The sequence below is a fragment of the Garra rufa genome, chromosome 21 (genome assembly GCF_049309525.1).
Source record: "Garra rufa chromosome 21, GarRuf1.0, whole genome shotgun sequence".
Classification (NCBI taxonomy): Eukaryota; Metazoa; Chordata; class Actinopteri; order Cypriniformes; family Cyprinidae; genus Garra; species Garra rufa.
This window is the reverse complement of record NC_133381.1, coordinates 26,320,169-26,342,216: the sequence shown is the minus strand read 5'-3', so window position 1 is coordinate 26,342,216 and position 22,048 is coordinate 26,320,169. Positions and strand designations below refer to the sequence as shown.

Genomic DNA, 22,048 nt, shown 5'->3' with positions numbered 1-22,048 from the left:
CACGAACACCCTCAGGGTGGAGTGAGCTGGTTTTGTGGACAGGTAAGTTTGCAGGGACTCTAGTACTGTGGCAGTAACTTGGTCTGGATGGTGTTCGTGACACCATGGAGCAAACAAGTTCCACTTAAGGTTTCCTCATAGAGGGAGCTCTGGATAGGAGCAGGGTCTCAACAACCTCGGTTGAGAGACCCGAGTCTATGAGTTGCGCCCCCCTAGGGGCCATAACTTTCCACCTCTCCATGTGGGGGTAGCGAACCGCGCCCCCAGCCTGAGAGGGGAGGTTCGAGACCATGGTCGGACTAGCCGAATCGATGCCGGCATGCTCTTTCCAGGGCTCCAGGGTGCACAGCGATCGGGAGAATGCTTTTGGACGCAGCCTCGGCCACGTCTGTGCTATGGCGTCCAGTCCGGGCGGACCTGGAGGCACTAAGGAGAACCAGAGAGAACCTTGCGATATCTATCGAGTCGCCAGAGGTCCCATCTTCTGAGTCTGTATGCTTAGAATTCTCCATGCTTCATACTTCCTGATGAAGCCTAGATCTCCCGACCGTGGAGGAAACGTGTGACCAGGGGGTTTTGCCCACTAACCGGCTTTCCTCATATGGGGAGCTCTGGAGTGAGGGATGGTCTCGACAACCTTGATTGAGAGACCGGCCTCTATGAGGTGTGCCCCCTCGGGGTCACACTTGTTCCAGAACTCCCGGGAGCAGAGCGATCGGGGAAAGGGCGTACAGACGAGGCCTCGGCCACATCTGTACCATAGCGTCCAGTCCTGTAGGAACTGGGGGCATTAGAGAGTACCAAAGGGGACATTGCGATATCTTTTGAGTCGCAAAGAGGTCCACTGAACCTGGACAAACACTCTCCAGATCTGCTTCTTGTACCTTCTGGGTGAAGCATCTATTCCCCGGGCCTCGGCCCCTGCCTCAGCAGGACGTCTGCTCCCACGTCCAGAGATACTGGACTGCTCTCAGTGGCTGAGCGGCCACTCATGACCGCTCCCCAACCAGTGAGGGATGCGTCCGTCGCTAGCGTGACGCGGCGACAAGGAGCTCCCAGAACTGGACCCTGAGAGAGGAACCAGGGTTTCTTCCACATAGCCAAGGTACGTAGGCAGCGCCGCGTGACCTTGATCTTGCGGAGCGGGTCTCCCCTCGGGGGGAACCCCCTGGTTTTGAGCTACCACTGTAGTGGTCTCATGTGCAGCAGTCCAAAAGGAATCACGATGGATGCGACTGCCATAAGACCTAACAGTACTTGGAACTGTTTGACAGTGAGTGACTGGCCTAGCTTGACCGCATTCGCTGCAGTGAGGATCGACTCGGTCCGAGCAGGAGACATTCGTGCCTGCATCGTGGTCAAATCCCACACCACGCCTAAGTAAGTGGTCCTCTGTAATGGAGAAAGTACACTTTTCTTGGCGTTGAGTCTCAACCCTAATTCTTTCATGTGAGCGAGAACGACACCTCGGTGTTGAACCCGCTAACTGCTCTGAGCTGGCTAGGATGAGCCAGTCGTCTATGTAGTTGAGTATGCGGATGCCCTGGAGTCGCAGAGGAGCCAGAGCAGCATCCACACACTTTGTGAAAGTACGGGGAGAGAGAGCTAGGCCGAAAGGAAGTACCCTGTATTGGTAAGCTTCGCCCCTGAAAGCGGACCTGAGGAACTTCCTGTGTTGAGGAAGGATGGAGACGTGAAAGTATGCGTCTTTTAGATCTATCGTGACAAACCAGTCCTCGGACCTGATTTGTGACACTATTTGCTTGATAGTGAGCATTTTGAACTTCAGTTTCTTTACTGAGCGGTTCAATTGCCTGAGATCTAAAATGGGCCGGAGCCCTCCATCCTTCTTGGGAACTATGAAGTACCGGCTGTAGACCCCGGATTCTCTGTCTTGAGGAGGGACCACCTCGATGGCCTCCTTCCTTAACAGAGTTTCTACTTCTTGTTCGATTACCAGACCCTGCTCGGGGTTTACTAGAGTTAGGAATACCCCGTTGGAAGGTGGAGGCTTGGCGCCGAACTGAATGCAGTAACCCTTCTCTACAGTCTGCAGGACCCATGTGGAGACATTCGGCAGTAGTTTCCACGCTGCCAGAAAATCTACTAAGGGAACCAGTCTCTCGAGACTGGCCTCTGGGTTTATTTGAGGGACTAGTTCAGGGACCTGTAACAGCGTGCTGGCAGGATAATCCTGAACTAGCCTCTATGAAGACCCCCGTGGGGGTTGCGAACTCCCTAGGGCCGCTACGTTTCCGGGCGGAACAGCTAGAGAATGATGTTCGCGGGAGATTGCCGCACCCTATAATACTGACGGGGTTCACCGACATAACTCCTGAGGGCCCGAGAAGATGTGGTCACCGTGTTTTTCTATGGTGCACCACAAATCTCCCCGAGAGGGGCTGCCCTCATCGGCCCTATGTAAATATATTATTCTTATTAAAGTCGGGCCGTTAGGTCCAAGGGCTTTTTAGACCGAAGCGCGATCCTCGGACCGTGCTCAGTCAAGGAAGCCCCCGGTCAGGAGTGTTGCTAATCCCGCCCTCTAGGTGTCACCGGAGGGAAACGGGCTGCAATGCTCCTATTATGAGCCTCTATGATGCGGAGCTGGTACACGGCTGGGGTTATTTTCCCCGTCAAGAACTCCAGACGTGTATATTTGCTGATCAAGCCTGAAATTTTTATTAGGCGGCTTAAAAAGCAAAGACGGAGCCTTCAAGGATGATGCTAGACTGGGCGACAGATAGCAGATAGCGTCTGTCCAACCCGCAGTATCATCTAGCTTCTTAGTTTGAAAAGGAAGGAAAGCTCCGTTTGGAAGTGCTGACTTAGTCCGCAGGAAGCATAACGTCTGCTTTTCTGCGGCTCATATTGCTTATATAGCTTTTAATGCATTAGTCAGCACAACCACCAGCTCATCATACTGAGGCGATCAGGGGGGGCGGTTAAACACTTTGACAACACACTTCACATCGACCTCCTCAGAGGAAGATATGGAAAGCGTTGAAAACCTTTCCTGGAGGGAAGTAACCGCATTGCGAACTTCCTATCCAGTATAAGGTTTACCGATCCACGAGATAGGAGAGGAGATGGGGTATTTTTCAACACCCGTCTGCCGTCCCTCTAATGGATCGAGCCGCGATCCCAGCGAGTGCAGCAACCGCTCCGCATCGCGGCAGCGGGGCCAGACCCGCGGGAAACGCTGGCGAAAGCTCCCTCCTCAAAGAGAGCCTTCCGTGGAGCACCCGCAGTGGAGCTATTTACGCTCACACTGTGGACAGTCAGCCTTTTCGAGGGCTGACTTTGCGTGCTCTACACTCAAGCAGACCACACATAGACTGTGTGTTCTTACTCTATCTATGTGGCTGCTTGTACCGCCTAGTTTGGTAACACTTCTTTCCCCCATGGTTGCATTTTAAAGGTCATACTACTCAAATAAAAGCCGTGCAAACTGGCACGAAAAAACAGCAGTATGACCGAGACAGACACAGACACAGAGCGCTCTCGCTGAATGACAAAAGCTGCCGCGGGCGTCGAACGCACGTGCTTTATACTTCCTGGTCGATGACGTCACCGCGCCTGTGACGTCACTCCCGTCATTTCATTGGTTGTAGACATGATTCAGAGTGCGGCCCGCCAATGGCGTTCCCCATAGCGTTTCTAGACGCGGCTCGAGTTCCCGGAAGGGAACTTTATTCAACAATTTCTTCTCTTCCGTGTCAGTCTTCTATTACTGTGATGCTTGAACAAATAGGCATAGATCTGTTTATTTTTATCCCTAGTGCCCATACAGATGCTTCACAATGCCATACAAGAATTTTTTTTGTTTAAATGGTTCCAAGAAGAACCTTTAACATCTTAAGAACCTTTCTGTTTTACAAAAGGTTCTTTGTGACGAAATAAGGTTTTTCAGAATATAAAAAAGTTATGAAATAAATGGTTCTTTAAAGGGGGCATAACACACAAAGTTTCACCCAAACTTATGTTAATCTTTGGTACCTATAGAGTAGTGCTGCATCCTTCATATCTCCAAAAAGTCTCTAGTTTTATTATATTTACAAAAGAAAGATACAGCTTTACGATTCTCTCCGAAAACAGCCGAGCTCCTGGAGGTGCGTCTTGGGCAAAGGTAAAGATTGATGAGAACTCGTGCACCGATTGCCAACAAAACACATAGCTGGGACCATCTTTCAGTATCAAATGATGTGCAAATCCAGCGTCGAACTGGGCCGTTTATATAAAACGTTCGCCAACAAACATACTCCGTTTCTGCCCCGGAAAAAGAAACTGCATCATCCACTGTTCACGTAACGCTGGGTTCTTTGGTTGCCTTACAACCAAAACCACACTTCTTTAGAGACATAGAGTAAGTCCTGTGCAGCAGTGCAGCCGAATGAAGCATGTTGATGGGCGCGCTCTTGCTCTCGCTCTGGTCGATGTGTGCGAAATTCCCATAAGGAGTTCCACCCTTCAGGATGTCATGAAGAGCCATGATCGAAAACAAAAAAACTTTGAAACTTTGGCCATGTTTAGCATGAGAATCCAACTTTTTAACAGTGTAAATAACTTAACATGCATGAAACAGCATTGGACCCCCCTTCATAGAACCTTTGACTGAATGGTTCTTTGTGGAACCAAAAATAGTTCTTCTGTAACATCTCTGTGAAGAGCCTTGTAAACCTTTATTTTTAAGAGCGTATCCAAATCTACACCTTTGCGTTTAACTTTTTAACAAAACCATTATATCATAAAAAATGCCATTGTACACAGCACATTCTGTATTAACAAACATTGCATTGAGAGTGATTTTAGATCATAAAAAAAATGCAGTGACATTTGAGAGGCCGTGCATAAATGATGTTACATTATGATACCCTGCATAAAGAAGAGAGAAAATAATTTACCCAAGATAGTCTCAGTTCTGCTCTTGTCACTTCTGTTCCACTGGTGCATGGATACTAGCATTACAAATTGAAAACCGCAGGCTGCGGGTGTGTTAAACATACCCAGAATCTGAAAGCAGGAAAAACTGATCTAAGCAAGCTGTTACTCCTGTACAGATGGTTGAAATACCAGAAAAGTGGCTCAGCTGTTTAGTGAATTTGTCCCCATGTGTTAGATGTGAGAGAGATTGTGTCTGGATGCATCTTGGCTCCAAAAATGTCATATCTGACTATTAATATTCACAGATTCCTATTTTGTGTTAAAACCTAATTGCTTCTGTGAATCAAGACTTTATATCTTTAAAGCGTAAAAAAGGTGAAAAACTCAAGTGAGTTGAATTAATAGGTTTTTCTCACTCTCATCCTCTCATTTCCCACCCTTGAGCACTTCGTAAACATCCTCCTCCTCCATCACTGATAGAAATGTTACTGGTGCCTGCTTTTGCAACTCCACTTAAAAAACAAAGCATAAACCAAGAGCTGATATAGCAACAGATTATGTATTTATTTCATGGTACATATGGGAAATAAGAACCAATCAAACTAAACTGAACTTTATGAAGAAGCATGTAATTATCCACAGTTTTTTTTTTTTTTATACTGTCAGTAAACATACAGAAAGTTACCTCTGTTTGTCTGATTGGTCTACAATCAATAAGTGGACATTTTTAAATTAAATCAGATTGCATTGCCGCATATAGTTTGTTGTAGCACGACTCTCTTATTGCTAATTTTATTTTTTATTTTTTTATTTTACCAATAATTATGTTTCAATAGTTTTGAAGAAACTCATCTCATTGATTTACTCAGTTATTCTAGCCAACTGCATTTCAGGCTATTATTTTTAGAAGGACGAGTAAACAGCCTTGACGGAATGCTATGTGAAAAGCTTTCATAGCGTTTGAAGTTAACATTATTTATCTGTTGCACTTCTGTAGTAACCTTTCAGACAAATTGATTTTGCTAAATAGTCTGGTTTTCAAAGAAATTATTTGTTTCTATGATCTCATGAACAGTGAAGTAAATTATTTGAGTAAATGTAATTAGTTACTGTACTTAAGTGTGTTTGGCTACTTTGTAGTTTTACTTAGTATCAAAGATATTCATATAGTGTATGAGATGAAGACATGGACTGCAGCTGGTGATGAGGCTGAAACAAGCACGTCCAGTGAATGTAGGCTTTGACTTTTTAATTGTACTTATTTTGTATATCAGTATATTAAAGAGACCATTTTGAAGGATTTTGAAGGTTTTAGTTATGCTTTTTCTAAGCACTTCAGCTTAATTGAGACTTAAGTGGTTTCAGACATTTAAGAAGCTCTTGTGACAACCTTGATTTGTTGCAATTTTGAGGTGTTTATTTTTGATTTTGGTAAATAAACGTGATTGCTTTTGCGTAAGTTAACAGTTTCTTCTTGTTCACTGGTATATATCCAAGGTGTTGAGGACTAGGGCATTTTGAGCCTACATTCAGTACAAGTTAAATACGTAAATACTGTTAAAACATCCTAGTCTCTGTGTTTATACATATGTAATAAAACCTGCCAATTTTATAGCAAATATAAAAATACATCAAACATAATTGACTGAAATATGTAGGGACATTTTTATAGTGACTACTCCCACTTCTACCTCTAACTATTTCTGTGCAGTATAAGAAAAACATGACAGACAAATACTGTAAGTGCAATTGCAATAATTTATTTATTGCAAAAGTTTCAAAAGCAAGAGTATGGTAGGTTTGTGTGAGCTGCAGAGCAGAATTTAAGTTGTTAATTGCTGAAAATACTATCCAGGTTATTATACTGATCCACTTTGTGGCAGCAAATATTAAACAACAAAATGTTATCATTTCATATTAAGTTAATGAGTAAACAGTTCAATAATTAAATTGAAAACTTAATGACTGTAACGGTTGCTGGTGCTGGATGGAAGACAGGATACGTCGTACAAAACAAATAGTATATTTAATGATCTTTAAGTAGAACAGGCAGGAACACGGAGAGACATCCACACACACTGAAACCAAATCAACAATAAAGACCGACAGGGAACTCATGACAAAGACAGACTTATAAAGGCTAACTAATAATGACACACAGGTGAACCAGATGATGCTAACAAGGACTAAACTAAAGTAGACAGATCAACGGGGGGAGACAATGGGAGAAACCAAGTATATAAACAGACAGAACTGTGACATTATGCCCCCCTCCGAATAGGCACGTCCTCGCGCCGTAGAAAACAAAAAGGACAAGAGGGGCGAAAAAAGTCCATGTGGGAGGAGGCTTCGGTGGAGGACGGAACCCCTGGGGGGGACAAAAAACAGAGTCATTGGGACAAAAAACAAAGTCCAAGGAGGTGACGAAGGTGGGAGGAGCCAGCGAGGAAACAGGAGGGACCCGGAGCAGGAGCAACCTAGCAGGACCTAGAACGCAGCCGTGATGAGCCACAGTGGAGACGATGGAGGGAGAAGCCATGGTGGAAGAAGGGCTGACGACTCCATGGGGCCGACCAACAGAGGCGGAGCAGCTGGCGAAGGAGTCTGAGGCGGAGATGAAGAGCCGAAGATCCTGGGCGACACAGAGGATCCGGAGGGCCAAGGCGGAGCCCGAGGCTTTGGAGACCAAGGCGGAGATACGGAGGTCTGCGGTGGAGACGGAGAGACAGAGGATGGAGGCTGTGCCGGAGAGAGGGAGGAGTCCGTAGGAGCCGGTGGGACGGAGTGACGAGGCGCAGCCGGAGGAGCAGAGTCCTGAGGTGACGGAGGGAAGGCGACTGACCAGGGCAGAGCCGGAGAGACGAGGGAGCCCAGTGGAGCTGGTGGACTGACGGACTCGTCTCCATCGTCAGCTGGTGGACTGACGATGGAGACGAGGGCGCTGAGAGCCGGGGTGGCACCGCAGGGTCGGAGGGCCGAGGCGGAGTTCTGGACTCTGAGGCTGGAGGCGGAGATGAGGGATCCTCCAGCAATGACGCCGATGGAAGCTGGCAGACCCGTGGCAAGCCCACTGCACAGGACAGCAGTGACCAGATAGACATTGACGTAGGCAGAAGAGGGAGGGTGGGTGGGAATTCCAGACAGGCAGGTAGATTATAACAGGTGGATATTTCAGAAAAGAAGTCAATTAAATCCCCAGAATGTAACTCAAGCTCACCCCCAGCGGCTGACGTCCTCCTCAACAATGTCGATAGTCCAGGAGGATCCACAGAACGCCAGCACCCACTCAATGTAGTCCGGCAGGCTCTCTTGAGGACCCTCTCCGGATAGCAGCGCCTTGGTGGTGGTGTTGAGTCCAATAAAGTAAAACTTGCATAGACTGCTATCAGGAAAGTAGGAGTTTTCTGCCAGGAAGAGGTAATCACGGGTGTGGTCCTCAAGAGAGCGTTTCCCCTGTCTCAGGAGGATGAGGAGAACGGTGGGATCCATAATAAAAAATCAAAAAACAAAACACTGAGAAAAACAAAGACGGAAAAATAAACGCAGGGGAAGATGCTTACAAACAGCAGAGACAAGAAATGCTAGATGCCATCCTGGCAGGATTTAAACATGCAGACAATTGTAATGAACTGAAGGAGTTTCTCAGCATGGATTTCACTTGGGATCCAGGGGTGTTTAGACTCCTTGTGAGGATAATCAATGGTATGTCATTTGGTAGCTTCTGCCATCGTGTTTTATTTTCCGAGTTGTGTTACGGTAAGAATAGCACCAAGAAGTGTCAGTACCTCACCGAGTGCAACCATTTCATGTCATAATGACACCCATCCATTGTCCACATTATGTAAACAAAAACTATATATGTAAAAAAAAAAAAAAAGTAATCTTTTATGGGTTTTCAACTATACATGTTTGAGTAATAGACGTGATTTACATTATATTAAAATACCCTTCAAATACTGTGACTGTTTTGTTGTTGGCATCAGTCAACTTCTGTGCAATCTTGGGTTATTAGTAACTTTGGTATGGGAGTGTCAGTTTCTTGGCAACTGATTCTCCCTTGAGCTGCTTGAACCCCTTTTTTTACTGTTTTTTTGTGTACGTTCAACCTCCATAAAGGGAGTCTATAAAACATCTTAATGTTGAGATCTTTTCGTGTTATACAATTTATAAACAACAGTAAGTTGGCCCACAGGCCAGTGAAAGTTCTTAGTTTAATTGATGTTTTTGGTTTTAGCTGAGCAGTCCCGGTGTTTACGAGTGTCCCTTTTTTAGCATGCCGGTGAGTAATGTGTCCTTTAGCTTTATTCAGCAGTGTAGAACTGATAGCATCTTTCACCTACTGCACCACCTGTTCTGAGAAGTGATATCATTTGCACTCTTACATGCACGCAGGCAATCTGTCGTTTAATGATGACCTCTGCCATGGAGTTTTTAAACATGACTTGTTTTGACATGTATGTGTAGTGTGTGTGTGTGTATATAGATGGTGCAGTGATTTATTCTGAAGTCTCTTTCTTATGTCAGAACATTGTGGTAATAATAGAGTTTGTATCATAATTTGCTGCTTTAGAACATGAGGATAATGTACTTTTCCTAATTGGCTCTCTCTTCAAGACAAAGAGAACTGATCTGTAAGTGAGACAGAGGAAGAGAGAAGCATAGAGGCGTTGTTTTACATTCAGGGCATGTCTCTGGGCAGTTCATGTCACAGACAGTTAAATGAGTGGTAGTCTCCAGGACTGTGAAGGTTTTGCAGTGCTATCACGCAGACTCAATCAACAGCACGTCAACCAAACCTCCTCTCGTTTAATAGGACATAAGTATTTTACGTCTTTCCAGGAAGAGCGCTCCCAATGGCCTTCATGAGCAATACTCACACTCCAGTCCCCAGATCTGTGAAGGATGGATGCAGGCAGGTGGATTGAGACACAAAGAGATTCATAAAAAGAAACCACAGATGAAATGATTTTACCATCTCCTAGCAACTGTCCAGGTGCCTTTGTAGTGGATCAAATTATGAGGTTTCATAACCGCGAACCCTATGCAGAACCAATTAAACATATCCTTTGAAAGGTTGTTTACGATGACCTTTAATGCAAAGAACAAGCATTCTGAGGTCCATTAATCACAATGTACTCTGCCTCTCGAAGATGCATTTATAAAGTACTGTTATTAAGAAATTCAAACTGCAACACAGTCCTTGTTGTGAGTTGAAGTCTTCAGATGTTTAACTTTATGATCTTAATCTTCAGTAATATATTGTGATAGACTTGCACATTAATTTCACTTATCAAACTGCAGTTCTTGATTGATTTCTTGTATTCAAGACCTTGCTGATCATGATATGGATGTAGATTTGTTCAAGAACAAGCTTTGTTTTTTTTTCAACCAATTATTTTCATTACAAAGAAAGAAACAGATGAACGTCAAACTGTTCGTTGTAAAAGCTTCATTGATTTCCTTCAACCTCCTTCACTTATGTGTACTTGCCCAGTGAGACAGCAGTTTGTATGTGCCTTTAGATATCTAATTACACTCTTTAACCAAATCCAATTTGTTTCTCAAAAGACTTCTCTCAGTTCTTTCTTTCCACATTATTTATGTATTTCTAAAACTGTCTCCTCAAGAGTCACATTTTTTTCTTCACTTTGTAGCTACAGCTGTGATAATTGAATTACGATGGTATGGCGAAACTAATCTCTGTGCGAGTTTGGGGAAATTTAACTATTGTGTGTGTTTGTGTGTCGATGGGTTACTCTTAAGTCACACCAAAGTCATTAACATCAACAAAGGAACATGATATTGACATTCTCTGATTGAATTTTGTGATTAAGTGATGCATGATCTTTACCTCATTAGTAATTATAGGTGTTCATTTATAAAGTGTGGTTCAGCATATAGTATGTGCATATATGTGACCCTGGACCAGTCTTAATGGTCAGTTTTTTTTAAATTGAGATTTATTCGTCATATGAAAGCTGAATAAATAAGTTTTCCATTGAATTATTGTTTGTTAGAATATTTTGCCGAGATACAATCTGAGGGTGCAAAAACATCTAAATATTGAGAAAATCACGTTTAAAGTTGTCCAAAAGAAGTTCAATGCATATTACTAATCAAAAATTAAGTTTTGATATATTTACAGTGGGAAATTTACAATATATCTTCATGGAACATGATCTTTACTTAATATCCTAATGATTTTTGGCATAAATGAAAAATCTATCATTTTGACCCATACAATGTATTGTTGGCTATTGCTGCAAATATACCCGTGCTACTTAAAACTGGTTTTGTGGTTGTGGGTCACATATCACATATTTTCATATTTACATAGAGACTGATACCATTTTTTGAGATATACACAGATGAGCTATTACAATATGACCACCTACCTGATAACCCGCAGACCCGCAAAACAGCAGCATCGATTCGCCTAAGAGGCGATAGGCCTCCTGGGGTACCATAATATCAACAGTAGGTCCTCCAGTTTCTGTACAACATGGATCCACTGGTGAATCCACTTTCCTGCAAAGTTTATCTCTAACTCTAATCAAACACACCTGAGCATGCTAATCAATGTCTTCAGGATCATTAGAAAAGCACAGGGAGGTGAGTTTGATCAGGGATGGAGCTAAACTCTGCAATGCATTGGCCCCCTAGGACGAGATTTGAGGAACCCTGCTGTACAGTGTGAAGTGGTGATGTAGTGCGAACTTGCTTTTCCAAGTCAAGCAACAAATGTTCAGTTGGCTGAATTTGGTGGCAAAGACACCAGAAATTCACCATCATGCTTCTTGAACCACTTCTTGACAGTTCTGGCAGTATAGCATGGCACATTATCCTATTGGTACTGGCCATTACCGGCAGGGAACACTGTTGCCATGAATCGGTGCACTTGGTCCTCAACGATGTTCAGATACCTGACACCTGTCAGGGATTTTGCTATTGGGATAATGGGGCCTAAAGTGTTCCAAAAACAAAACAAAAAAAATCACCTACAGCATAACACCGCTGCTGTGTCTGCCTGGCAGTTCATCCAGGTACCATAGCCTCTGTTGGTAATCGGGTATCTGTGCTTGCTTGTCGACGTGATGCACCAGAAAGGCCAATTTCTTCTAGTCATACACGCTCCAATCTCAATGATCCTGGGTCTATTTCATGTGTTGTTCACAATACCCTGCAGTTAGCATGGGGAGCCATGTGTCGCACTATGGCTCTGCGGCCACTGTGAACAATGCACAACAGTCTCCATTCCCTCTGGCATCAATTGTAGTTGACATACGGCTGGATGAAATTTCGTTGTTTGGCTATCTGTGCACCACTTTTGGTTAGTGCTACCAAAATTAGCGAGTTAACTCAGGTGATTTATTTTTTTCTAGTTTAACGGCGGTTAAAATATTTTATGCAGTTAACGCCAGGGCGGGGCTAGGGTTGGCCATCCTACTAACAACTGCTAGTTCTGTCTCTTTATTTTTCTTAAAAAGAAGTGCATTTATATTTAGTCGCAGAACGTCTTTGCGACCACATCAAATCGGAGAATTTTCAGATGTGCACTCTAACTTCACTTCAGTCAAACGAGCCGCTTATACTGTGCTTCACAAGCAAAGGACCACACCTCAACCAAACTGAACAGTTTATTGTTCAAAATGTTAGAGATGAGGAAAAGGATGAAAATGTACGGAGAATAGGAAGATCTGGGCGTCTGGAATTGATGGCCTGGAAAGACTCAGGGTACCGTTTGTATATTTAGGCCAGACGATTAAGACCCCCTGATGCATATGCTGTTTAAGAAGGTTTTGAAGCATGGATGCTGGTTTGAGCTTGATTAAGCTGGTCCTTAGCTGGTCATGAGCTGATTTAAGCTAGTCATGTGCTCGTCCTTATCTGGTCATGAGCTGATTTAAGCTAGTCATGTGCTCGTCCTTAGCTGGTCATGAGCTGGTCCTAAGCTGGTCCTGAGCAGGAGCTAGTTGTTTAGAACCACCTTTGGACTAGCTTAAACCAGCTCATGACCAGCTAAGGACCAGCTTAAACCAGCTAAGGACCATGCTTCAAAACCTACCTAACCAGCATATGCTGTTTTTTCCAACAGAGTTAGGTAGGATTAGTTGTGATTAATTTCAGAAAAAAGTTTGCAATTAATTCGTTTTTTTTTTTTTAATCATTTGATAGCACTACTTTTGATATGTACTTACTTACAATGGCACGTGAACTATTCACAAGGCATGCCATTTCTAAAATTGAACTTTCAAGGTGCTTTGCCATCACAGTTTGTGCATTATCAAACTGATAAATTACACCAAACACTACTGACTGAAAGGCGGCCCTCAGGTGGTATATACTGTATACTGCTCTGTTAACTGTACCTGCAGCACCATATGGTTGCCGGTCATAATGTAATGGCTCACTGGTGTATAAATTAATTTAAAATCTGTTTAGGTAAAAATATTTAATTCTTGCAAATATATAGTTTTAGTTATTTAATCAGTGAGATTAGTTAAATATGTTAAGCGTATTCAAATGTACTGGTTCCAATTCTATTCATCTTGATCTTGCTGAAGTTCATTCATCAGCTTATAGCAGAGTGAAGTAATATTTACTATTAACTAAACTTATTAGCTAATAGCTTCAAGGCTATATCTGGCTTTGTATTCTCCATTGAGCTCTGTTAATGTAGCAAGTATGCTTTAGTCCTGCTCTTAAACTGTCAAAATTATTTCTGACTCTTCCACAGAAATAACAGCTGCTTAAAATGATTGTTTGCCACTTCTCAGTACTAGTGAATACCGAATGTCTACTAAAAGCACTACTAATGTCATTAAATGTAGTACCAGTCAATCACCTGTACTGTAGGTAGATTCAATTGACCTGTTATCATGGAGCTGCTCAGAAGGCCATAAAATTTTCTCTTTCTCTTATATATAAGAGACATACTTCAATACACTTTGTCTCTGTTGGCAAAGGAGATATTAAAGGATTAGTTAACTTTCGGAATAAAAGAAGTGAAGGTTTTTGAAGAAAACATTCCAGGATTTTTTCCATAGTGGACATCAATGGGACCCAATGGATTAAAGGTCCAAAATGCAGTTTCAATAGCTTCAAAAGGAACACAATTCCACCCATAGAATGAGGGTCTTAGCTAGCGAAACGATTCGTAATTTTCTTACAAAAATAAATAAATAATAATAAATAAATAAAAAAGATGCATATGTGCTTCAAGCATTGCACACATTGGAAAAGTTAAACGAGATTAGTTCAAAAAGGTAGGGTGGGGTGAAAAACTCATTTCATTTTCCCCTCCAACATCGTTGTTTTCATTTTTTTCGTAAAGGGCATTTGACTTTCTTTGCACGCTTGCTTTGTGAACACTGGGTCAGTATTTACGCCTATGCCAGGCATGCGTGATCACCGCAGAACTAGTGCTGGAATGTTTTCCTCAAAAACCATAATTTCTTTTCGACTGAAGAAAGAAAGACATGAACATCTTGGATGACATGGGGGTGAGTAAATGATCAGGAAATTTTTATTCTGGAAGTGAACTAATCCCTTCAAAAGATTATAGTTATGCTGAAAGGGTTTTCATTAGTGTATTTAAACCCACCTGAATTTCAGTTCTTTTTGCAAGTACTCAAATGATTAGACTTTTCCATTGGTTACTGTTTTGAGAGCACACTGTGGCCGGTATGGGCTGAGTAATCTGTTTTTATGGTCAGTTGTTATGGAAACAGTTTGTAGCTTGTAGCATGCCGCATTGCACAGAGGTTGAGTTATGATAAAATGTATCAAGTACACACTCACACATACGCACAAAGTAATATGGTGTTTGATCATTCTTGATGCCTGATTAGCTTGCCTGTGTCGCAGTATAACCCTGAAAACTGGACTGTGTGGTTGTCTGAATAAATATATGCCTGAAGGAACAGATAGACTTGATGCCAGACATGGAAGAAAGGACAGACAATTTGTTAATGTTAGGTTTGATGTGAAAATATGTTTACTAATTATTTTTTAACAAAGAATGTTCTCACCTCTAATATAGCTCATGATATGGGACAGGAAATTAAAAAAAAATAATAATAAATAAATTAGAGATAAAAAGAAGGGTGATTGTTATTCAGTCATTCTTTGTTCTTAACCATGTGTCTTGGGCTGTGTTTACACATCCTAGCATGTCCGTTCTGCGCACGCGTGAGAAGATTCAGTTGTCTATATCGGCGGCTTTTAATAGTGTAATATTCATCATCCACAAGGAGAAACTGAAACAAAGATATACGAGATAAATGCAAATATATAAAACACAAACATAATGCTTACCATTTTGAGTATCATGTTGATAACTTTATTTTAAGCGGATCATGGTATGAAAATATTTGCATATTGGAATGCTTGGGAAAGTTCATGTAACATTAGAACAGCCCTCTGTTTGTGCTGCCTTCATTTACTTACTCATTTTCATCACTTTTGTTTTAATTCTCTGACACTGACTCATTCTGTAAACTGAACATGGAACATAGGGCTGTTCGTTTCCGAAATTTTTGGAATCGATTCCGATTCCTGGTTCTGGTTCCTCACTATTTTTGTTTTTTAAATTGGAGGAAGCTAATTTAGCATTGACTGCAGGATATAAAGGTTGTAGAAAGTAGCCTTCTCGTAATATGAATCATTTGTAATAAAAAAAAAAAAATATATGGAGAAAATTTTCTGTAGCTCTGACTGATTTTAAATTGTATTTTTGTCTGCATTGCCCATGAAATTAGTCATAACCCATAGCTCAGTAGTGGATATGCATTTATTGCATGAACAAAACAAGACATGAAGTGTCGAAAACACATGTCCACAGTTCAGCTGAATGGTGTTTACTTTAAAGGTGTCATAGAATGCATTGATACTAGGGATGCACGATATTTGTCAGACAGATAAATTATCGACCGATATGGGCAAAAATTACGTCATTTTTATTGCTCCGATAAATAAATGAAATTCGATCCGATAAAGTGCTCTTGCTGGTAAATCAATCAATCAGTCTGGTTTATCTGAGATTCATCTGCTTTCCGAGTGCAAGTGACTGCAGCTGTAAACTGCAGTGACTCTCGGCCTTTGTCGCGTTTAATACGTCATCATCTGTGTCGTCATCATCGTCTTCGCTGGTCTGGAAGTTTTTCACGGAGGCAGATGAGGACAATGCTATTGCTATTTGCAACACATGTTTAGCAAGGATTCCGAGAGGAGGTAAAAAGCCGTCAAGTTTTAACACAACAAATCTTATATCTCACTTCAGAGGTCGTCATCGCGGTGAATCTGTTTTAGGGGCCGTTCACATGTCGCGTCTAAAACGTGTGGAAAACACTAGGCGCGCCACTTTCTCTTTCTTTCCAAACCACTCTGTAGCCTGCTCTGCCGTGGCGTCTGCCATTGCTAAGCAACGATGACCTGCGCTCTCCATAAAGACGCGGAAGTTAGAGCAAAGGATACATGAATTTTCAGCATTAAAAATCGCTTGCAGTAGCTCTGTTATTAAATTTATTTAAAAATGTTTATTCTTGTACAGCTATGATAAGCTGTTTCTCCACCTTGGCAGTGCTTTCAATGTTATGAAGGGAAAGGGTGACTCTTATTGGTTGGTTCATGTCACATTACCTGCGTTGGGCATGCGGCATTCTGAAAAGTTGAGATGTTTTTATCTCGATTCTGATGTTTTGTGTGAATGGTGATGCATACATTCATAATATGATCAATAAGAATGGACTACACGTAAGCTTTAACGGACGTTTGGACATCTGACATTACTCCATGATGCACTTTTCGATTTTTTTTCTAGGTTGACAAATGTCAAAGCATTTTATTTATTTAGAATTGTGGTGCTTTACACAAAAAATAAAAACATTTTTGAAGAGTCAGGACTGATGTTTGCCATGATTGTTAGACCCAGATATATAATATACATTTCATTAGTTTATCTTAGATTTTGTATTCTCCTGGGTGCACAAAATTATCATATAAAAATATGAACGTATTGGGTATCGGTATCGGTATCGGCATCGGCCACAAGAAGGACTTAATTATCGGCTATCGGTATCGGTAAAAAATTTTCATATCGTGCATCCCTAATTGATACAATATTTGAAATTGTTCTCCTAAATCTACATAGAAGGTTTATGACATAGGAAAGGACAATAATTCTCCCGAAATGGTTTTACAGGTCCATTTACAACCCTAGGATTTGTCCCTAGAATGAAATGGTCTGTTATTACCTTATTTGGAAGGTTCATGAATAATAATGATGAGCTCTGCTCTGATTGGCTGTTTCACAGAGTGGCTCATTCAGTAGCTCACACATGGAGGAAAATATATATTTAATCACGGAGCCCGAGCCGCTATTAATATGCGGGTCATTGAACTGCCGTTTTGAATGCACGATCATTTTACTTTCACTTTTGATTTGTGATTGCCAAGCTCTGTGCAACGTTATACTACAGCAGTACTTACCACATATTTGACTAGTTTAGATGCTTGTTAGTGATGCTCAGGACCTGTAAATCATTCGCCATCGCGCAGTAATCTCTTCTAACTCAGTTTATGTGGTAAATGAAATCTTATATACTGCAATGTAACAGACTACCGCTAGCAAGAAGCTAACCATGTCCCTTTAGTGTCTCGCCTTATTTTATTAGAACGCGTTATTTGTTTTCCTTGCCTTTCTGAGTACAGACACCAACCCATCCCTGCACTTAACATCGCCTGCACAACCTGGAACATAACATTTATTCCCGTGATCTGCCATTTTCGCTATCGTCCTCGCTTACTGTAGTTTTTTTCACAATAGCCTACCTGCAGAACGTCTGATGATTTGGCTATGCGAATGTTAGGGGCGTAACTATTAATGATCCTGAGACTATTACGTAATAGTTGCTGTTACTGTATGTTAGGATTAGCCTATTTTTCAGTGGTCTTTTGCAAACACCAGATTTATATAATAAGAAGGAAACGATGTTTGAGACCCTCGATCACGTCATGATCTATTCTGTTCAGTGCTCAAAATTGTGGACAATTGTGGTTCATTAAAACGATCTCTCCGAACAAACCTTTTCCTGGAAACGAATCAAACTTCTAATAACTATTAGCGAGCAAGAGGCAAATTAATGACTGCTTCTCAAATGGAAGGCTGTATCCTCGAATTTAGACGAGCTCAGTAATGACTTGTCTTCATTCAGTTTATTTTTGTGAATTGACGTTCAGCGACATTTGATGACTAGCAGCTGAGATACGCAGCCTTCGTGGGATGCAGCCCTCTGTTTAAGAGGCACCCATACTGTATATAAGTTTTGTAGAACTGAAAACGGCTCTGAATAAGGAGTCGATTCCTCTTGATGAACTCAAACTTTGGAATCAACTCTTGATTCCCAATGCCTCTGAATCAAGGAATGTTTTTTTTTGGAATTGATTTGCAGCCTTAACAAACTAGCCCGACCGACACGTGCCAACGGCCTGACGTTTACAATCTAGGTTGAAGTAATTCATCTGGGAATGTCTCACCTGCTGTTTTTCGAGTACTGTGAATTCAGAGATACTACTCTTTTCACAGCTACGGTATAGTATGAAATATATTCAGATGCAGAATAACTAGATTATACTGAAAGACTGATTCAGATTTGTTTGCAGATAAGATAAAGCTGTTGTTAACACCCTGAAATGTGCAGATGGACTAAACATTTTCTGCTCCTCATAATACTTTTTATCTTACTATTTTACTTTGACAGGTTCTAGCAAGTATTCAGTTTTTTTCTGCTTTGTCTTTTATTTCAAGCAGTGAATACAAAAGGAAAGAGAAAATATAAAAGATGCAGACAAGTTATAGCTTTTCGCAACATTTTTTGACTGCCTCAATGTCGTGCTATGAAAATTTAATTACACCTCAAAGTGAAGACCATAAATGTACATAGTTAAGTTGAAGTATGCTTGCATTTTTATGATTGGTCTGTATAGCTCTAATTAGACCTTGAAGCCTCATCCTCACGTCTTGACCCTCTTAGGAGACGGTTCTTGTGTCCTTTCTGTGAGTAGATGTTAGGAAACTCCATGCTAGACGATTATGCCATCAAAAAGCCACTTCAGTAGACAGAACACGGCGTGACTTGACAGCCGTGATGTGCAAAGGGGCAAGAAAACAGGATTCTTTCTCCTAGACTCCTTGAATCTCCAGAGCAATGAACATAGACTGTATTTTCAAAAGTTAAAGGGATAGTTGATGGGGGAACATGTTGTTCCAAACCCCTATGACCTTCTTTCTTCATGTGGAACAAAATTAGATATTTTCACAGATCTTACTATCCCTTTCAACATCATTTCTCTGAATGAAATCTACAATTAGGTCTCAAGTTATTCTCTCTGGAAACCTCTGATCTCAAATCAAATAGTTAGACTATATTTGATCTCAGTCTTAAATACTGTTCTAATCTTAAATAGCTGTCTGCACATGAGTTTTTTAGTTTTTAACCATCATCTTTTGCTTTTTCGCACGCTCTGTCTCTTTTAGATGTGCGGGGACTGCGTGGGTTTCTGGACCAGGCATCTCGAATGGGTTTGGACGTGTCTTTACAGCAGGTTGACCGCAATGTGACAAAGGTCTTTTCTACCCTGTTCAGCACGATGAGAATGGAGGAGCTCAACCGTTACCGGGACACACTCAGACGAGCCATCCTGTTGCTCAGTCCTCGCACTGCCCAGGTCTTCATACACCAGGTAGGTAAAATTGTGACAGCAGTTTGGAAGCAATGCGTGTGCAGTTAACCCTTTCAGTGGTGAGTTTAAAATATTCTAGCGGACCCCCGAGAGTGAGTTTTTTTTTAAGCGACCGTTATTTTAGAACGTTTGTTCTTATTGTTTCCATGGCGACGCATCAAGCTTGTCATGTGACACAACACAGACACAATAACACTGTATGACAGATAGATCGCTTTTATTTCGTTTTTCCTTTTTTATTCAGAATACTCACACACTTGCTTACCATGTCATGAACTATCTGATATTCCGATTTACAAATATGTGTGAATTAGTATGTTTCGTCGTTTAAAACCCTATATAAATGCTCTGGATCGTGATCGGTAATGTGAAATGGGCGGCGCCATGTTTGTTCGCGCTGCCGTTCAGAGAGTCCTGTCAGCCGGCTTTACAGCAAGTAAATTCATCCGTTTCTCCCGAAATACATGCAAGTAAGTGGCTGGTGAACTAGGAGAGGTATAGAGGGAACTTTTTAGTTACTTAGCCTATGTGTATGTGATATGAACAAAACACATCGGCAAATTATATTTGAATAGATTGTTATTTGCTGCTTCCATAGACATATGTGTGTATTTTACAAACTCTAAATGTCTCCTTTTACTAGTACTTATGTGTATTTAAATGTCTGAAACCTAACATAAGCGTTATGTGGTTAAAAACACTGCATAGTTGTGATTATTTGACAAGCGCAGAGCTCGTCCTTCTCTGGCTCAGTGCCAGCCAGCGCGCCAAAGCGCAGTTTGAATTTTACAGTTGCGTGACGTCACCGAACGTTCTAAATCCCATATGTGGGACCGTACTCCCAGGGGCACGGAAATTAGAATCCCATATGTGGGACCGTACCGCTCAAAGGGTTAAATATTATAACTTAGATTAACTAAGCCTTACATTGAGGACTTTGTCAAACGGAAAATCAGTTTATGGAGGATGTATATATTTAGGAATAAATGAATAAATGAATGATTTGTATTTGAATATGAATGTATTTTTAATATATTTTATACTTTATTAAATATAAAATGTACATATTATATGTATTTTATGGATAATATATGATATATATATATATTGTATATTTTATTTTTAATGTCTTATTTTATATTTTATAGTATAGTATAGTAAAGTATTTTTTTCCAGTTCCTCCCTCTATATAGTACTAATATTTTTCTAAAAATAACATATGTATTTATGTCAATAATAATAATAATAATAATATATTACAATATTAATATAATATTATATCATATAATTGATATAATATATACATTTTTCAATATATTAGGGTTAGGATTGTCTTAAATTACACTCCTGAATTAAAATTTCCTGACAATTTACTCACCACCATGGCATCCAAGATTTTAAATTAAGATTTTTGAGGAAAACATTCCAGGATTTTTCTCCATACAGTGTAGTGAACTTCAATAGTGGCCAATGGGTTGAAGGTCCAAATTGTAGTTTCAATGCAGCTTCAAAAAGCTCTACAGCCGAGGAATCCCAGCCAAGGAATAAGGGTCTTATCTAGTGAAACGATCTGTCATTTTCTTTAAAAAACAAAAAAACAAAAAACAAAACATTAACCACAAATAGCTCTGCGATGTATGTCTACAACTTAACGCCGCATGTAATTACGTTGGAAAGGTCACGCGTGGTACTCTGCATTATCTCCATCTCGCTTTGTAAACACTGGGTTGGTACTTCTGCCTACGTCATGCGAGACCTTTCCAGCAATACGACATAATGCTTGTCGAGCTATTGCAATATAAGTATTTGTGGCTAAAAAGTATATTCTTTTTTTTTTTAGCAAATGGCCGACCATTTCACTAGATAAGACTTTAAGACCTTATTCCTCGTCTGGGATCATGTAGAGCCTTTTGAAGATGTATTGAAACTGTAATTTGGACCTTCAACCCACAGATTCCCTTTAAAGTCCACTATATGGAGAAAAATCCTGGAATGTATTCCTCAAAAATTTCTTTTTTCGACTGAAAAGAGAAAGACATGAACATCTTGGATGATAAAGGGTAGAGCAAATTGTCAGGAAATTTAATTCTGGAGTGAATTCATCCTTTAATTAATATAAGGACAGTAGAATTCTACAGAAATCCTAATTTAGATTGTGTGGTCTCTAGAATACTTTTGTTTGCTGTACGGTAATAAAAATACATTTTTGAACGAGAGAGGCACATAGCTGTTGTGCCAAATGGGCTGGAAAAATAGCTAAAGTGGCTCATCCTGTGCATTGCTTTCTGTTTAGCTGTAATCTCAGCAAAATCATCTGAACAGTTTACGATTGAAGGCAGAGAGAATCGTGTTTAAACAAGTGTGAGGAATTTGTGAAAGCAGCGACTGGTCACTTTTGGAAGGCTGTTGGTTTGAATCCTGA

General features: G+C 41.0%; 1 protein-coding gene across 1 annotated transcript in view; it reads left to right on the top strand.

The window, feature by feature from the left end:
* Positions 1-22,048, top strand: part of grid1a (glutamate receptor, ionotropic, delta 1a) — a 154,380-nt gene that overhangs the window by 13,992 nt on the left and 118,340 nt on the right. Inside the window, exon 2 of the mRNA XM_073826752.1 lies at positions 19,421-19,626. Within this exon, the coding sequence (XP_073682853.1) occupies positions 19,421-19,626 (206 nt within the window). The remainder of the gene's footprint in view (positions 1-19,420; positions 19,627-22,048) is intronic.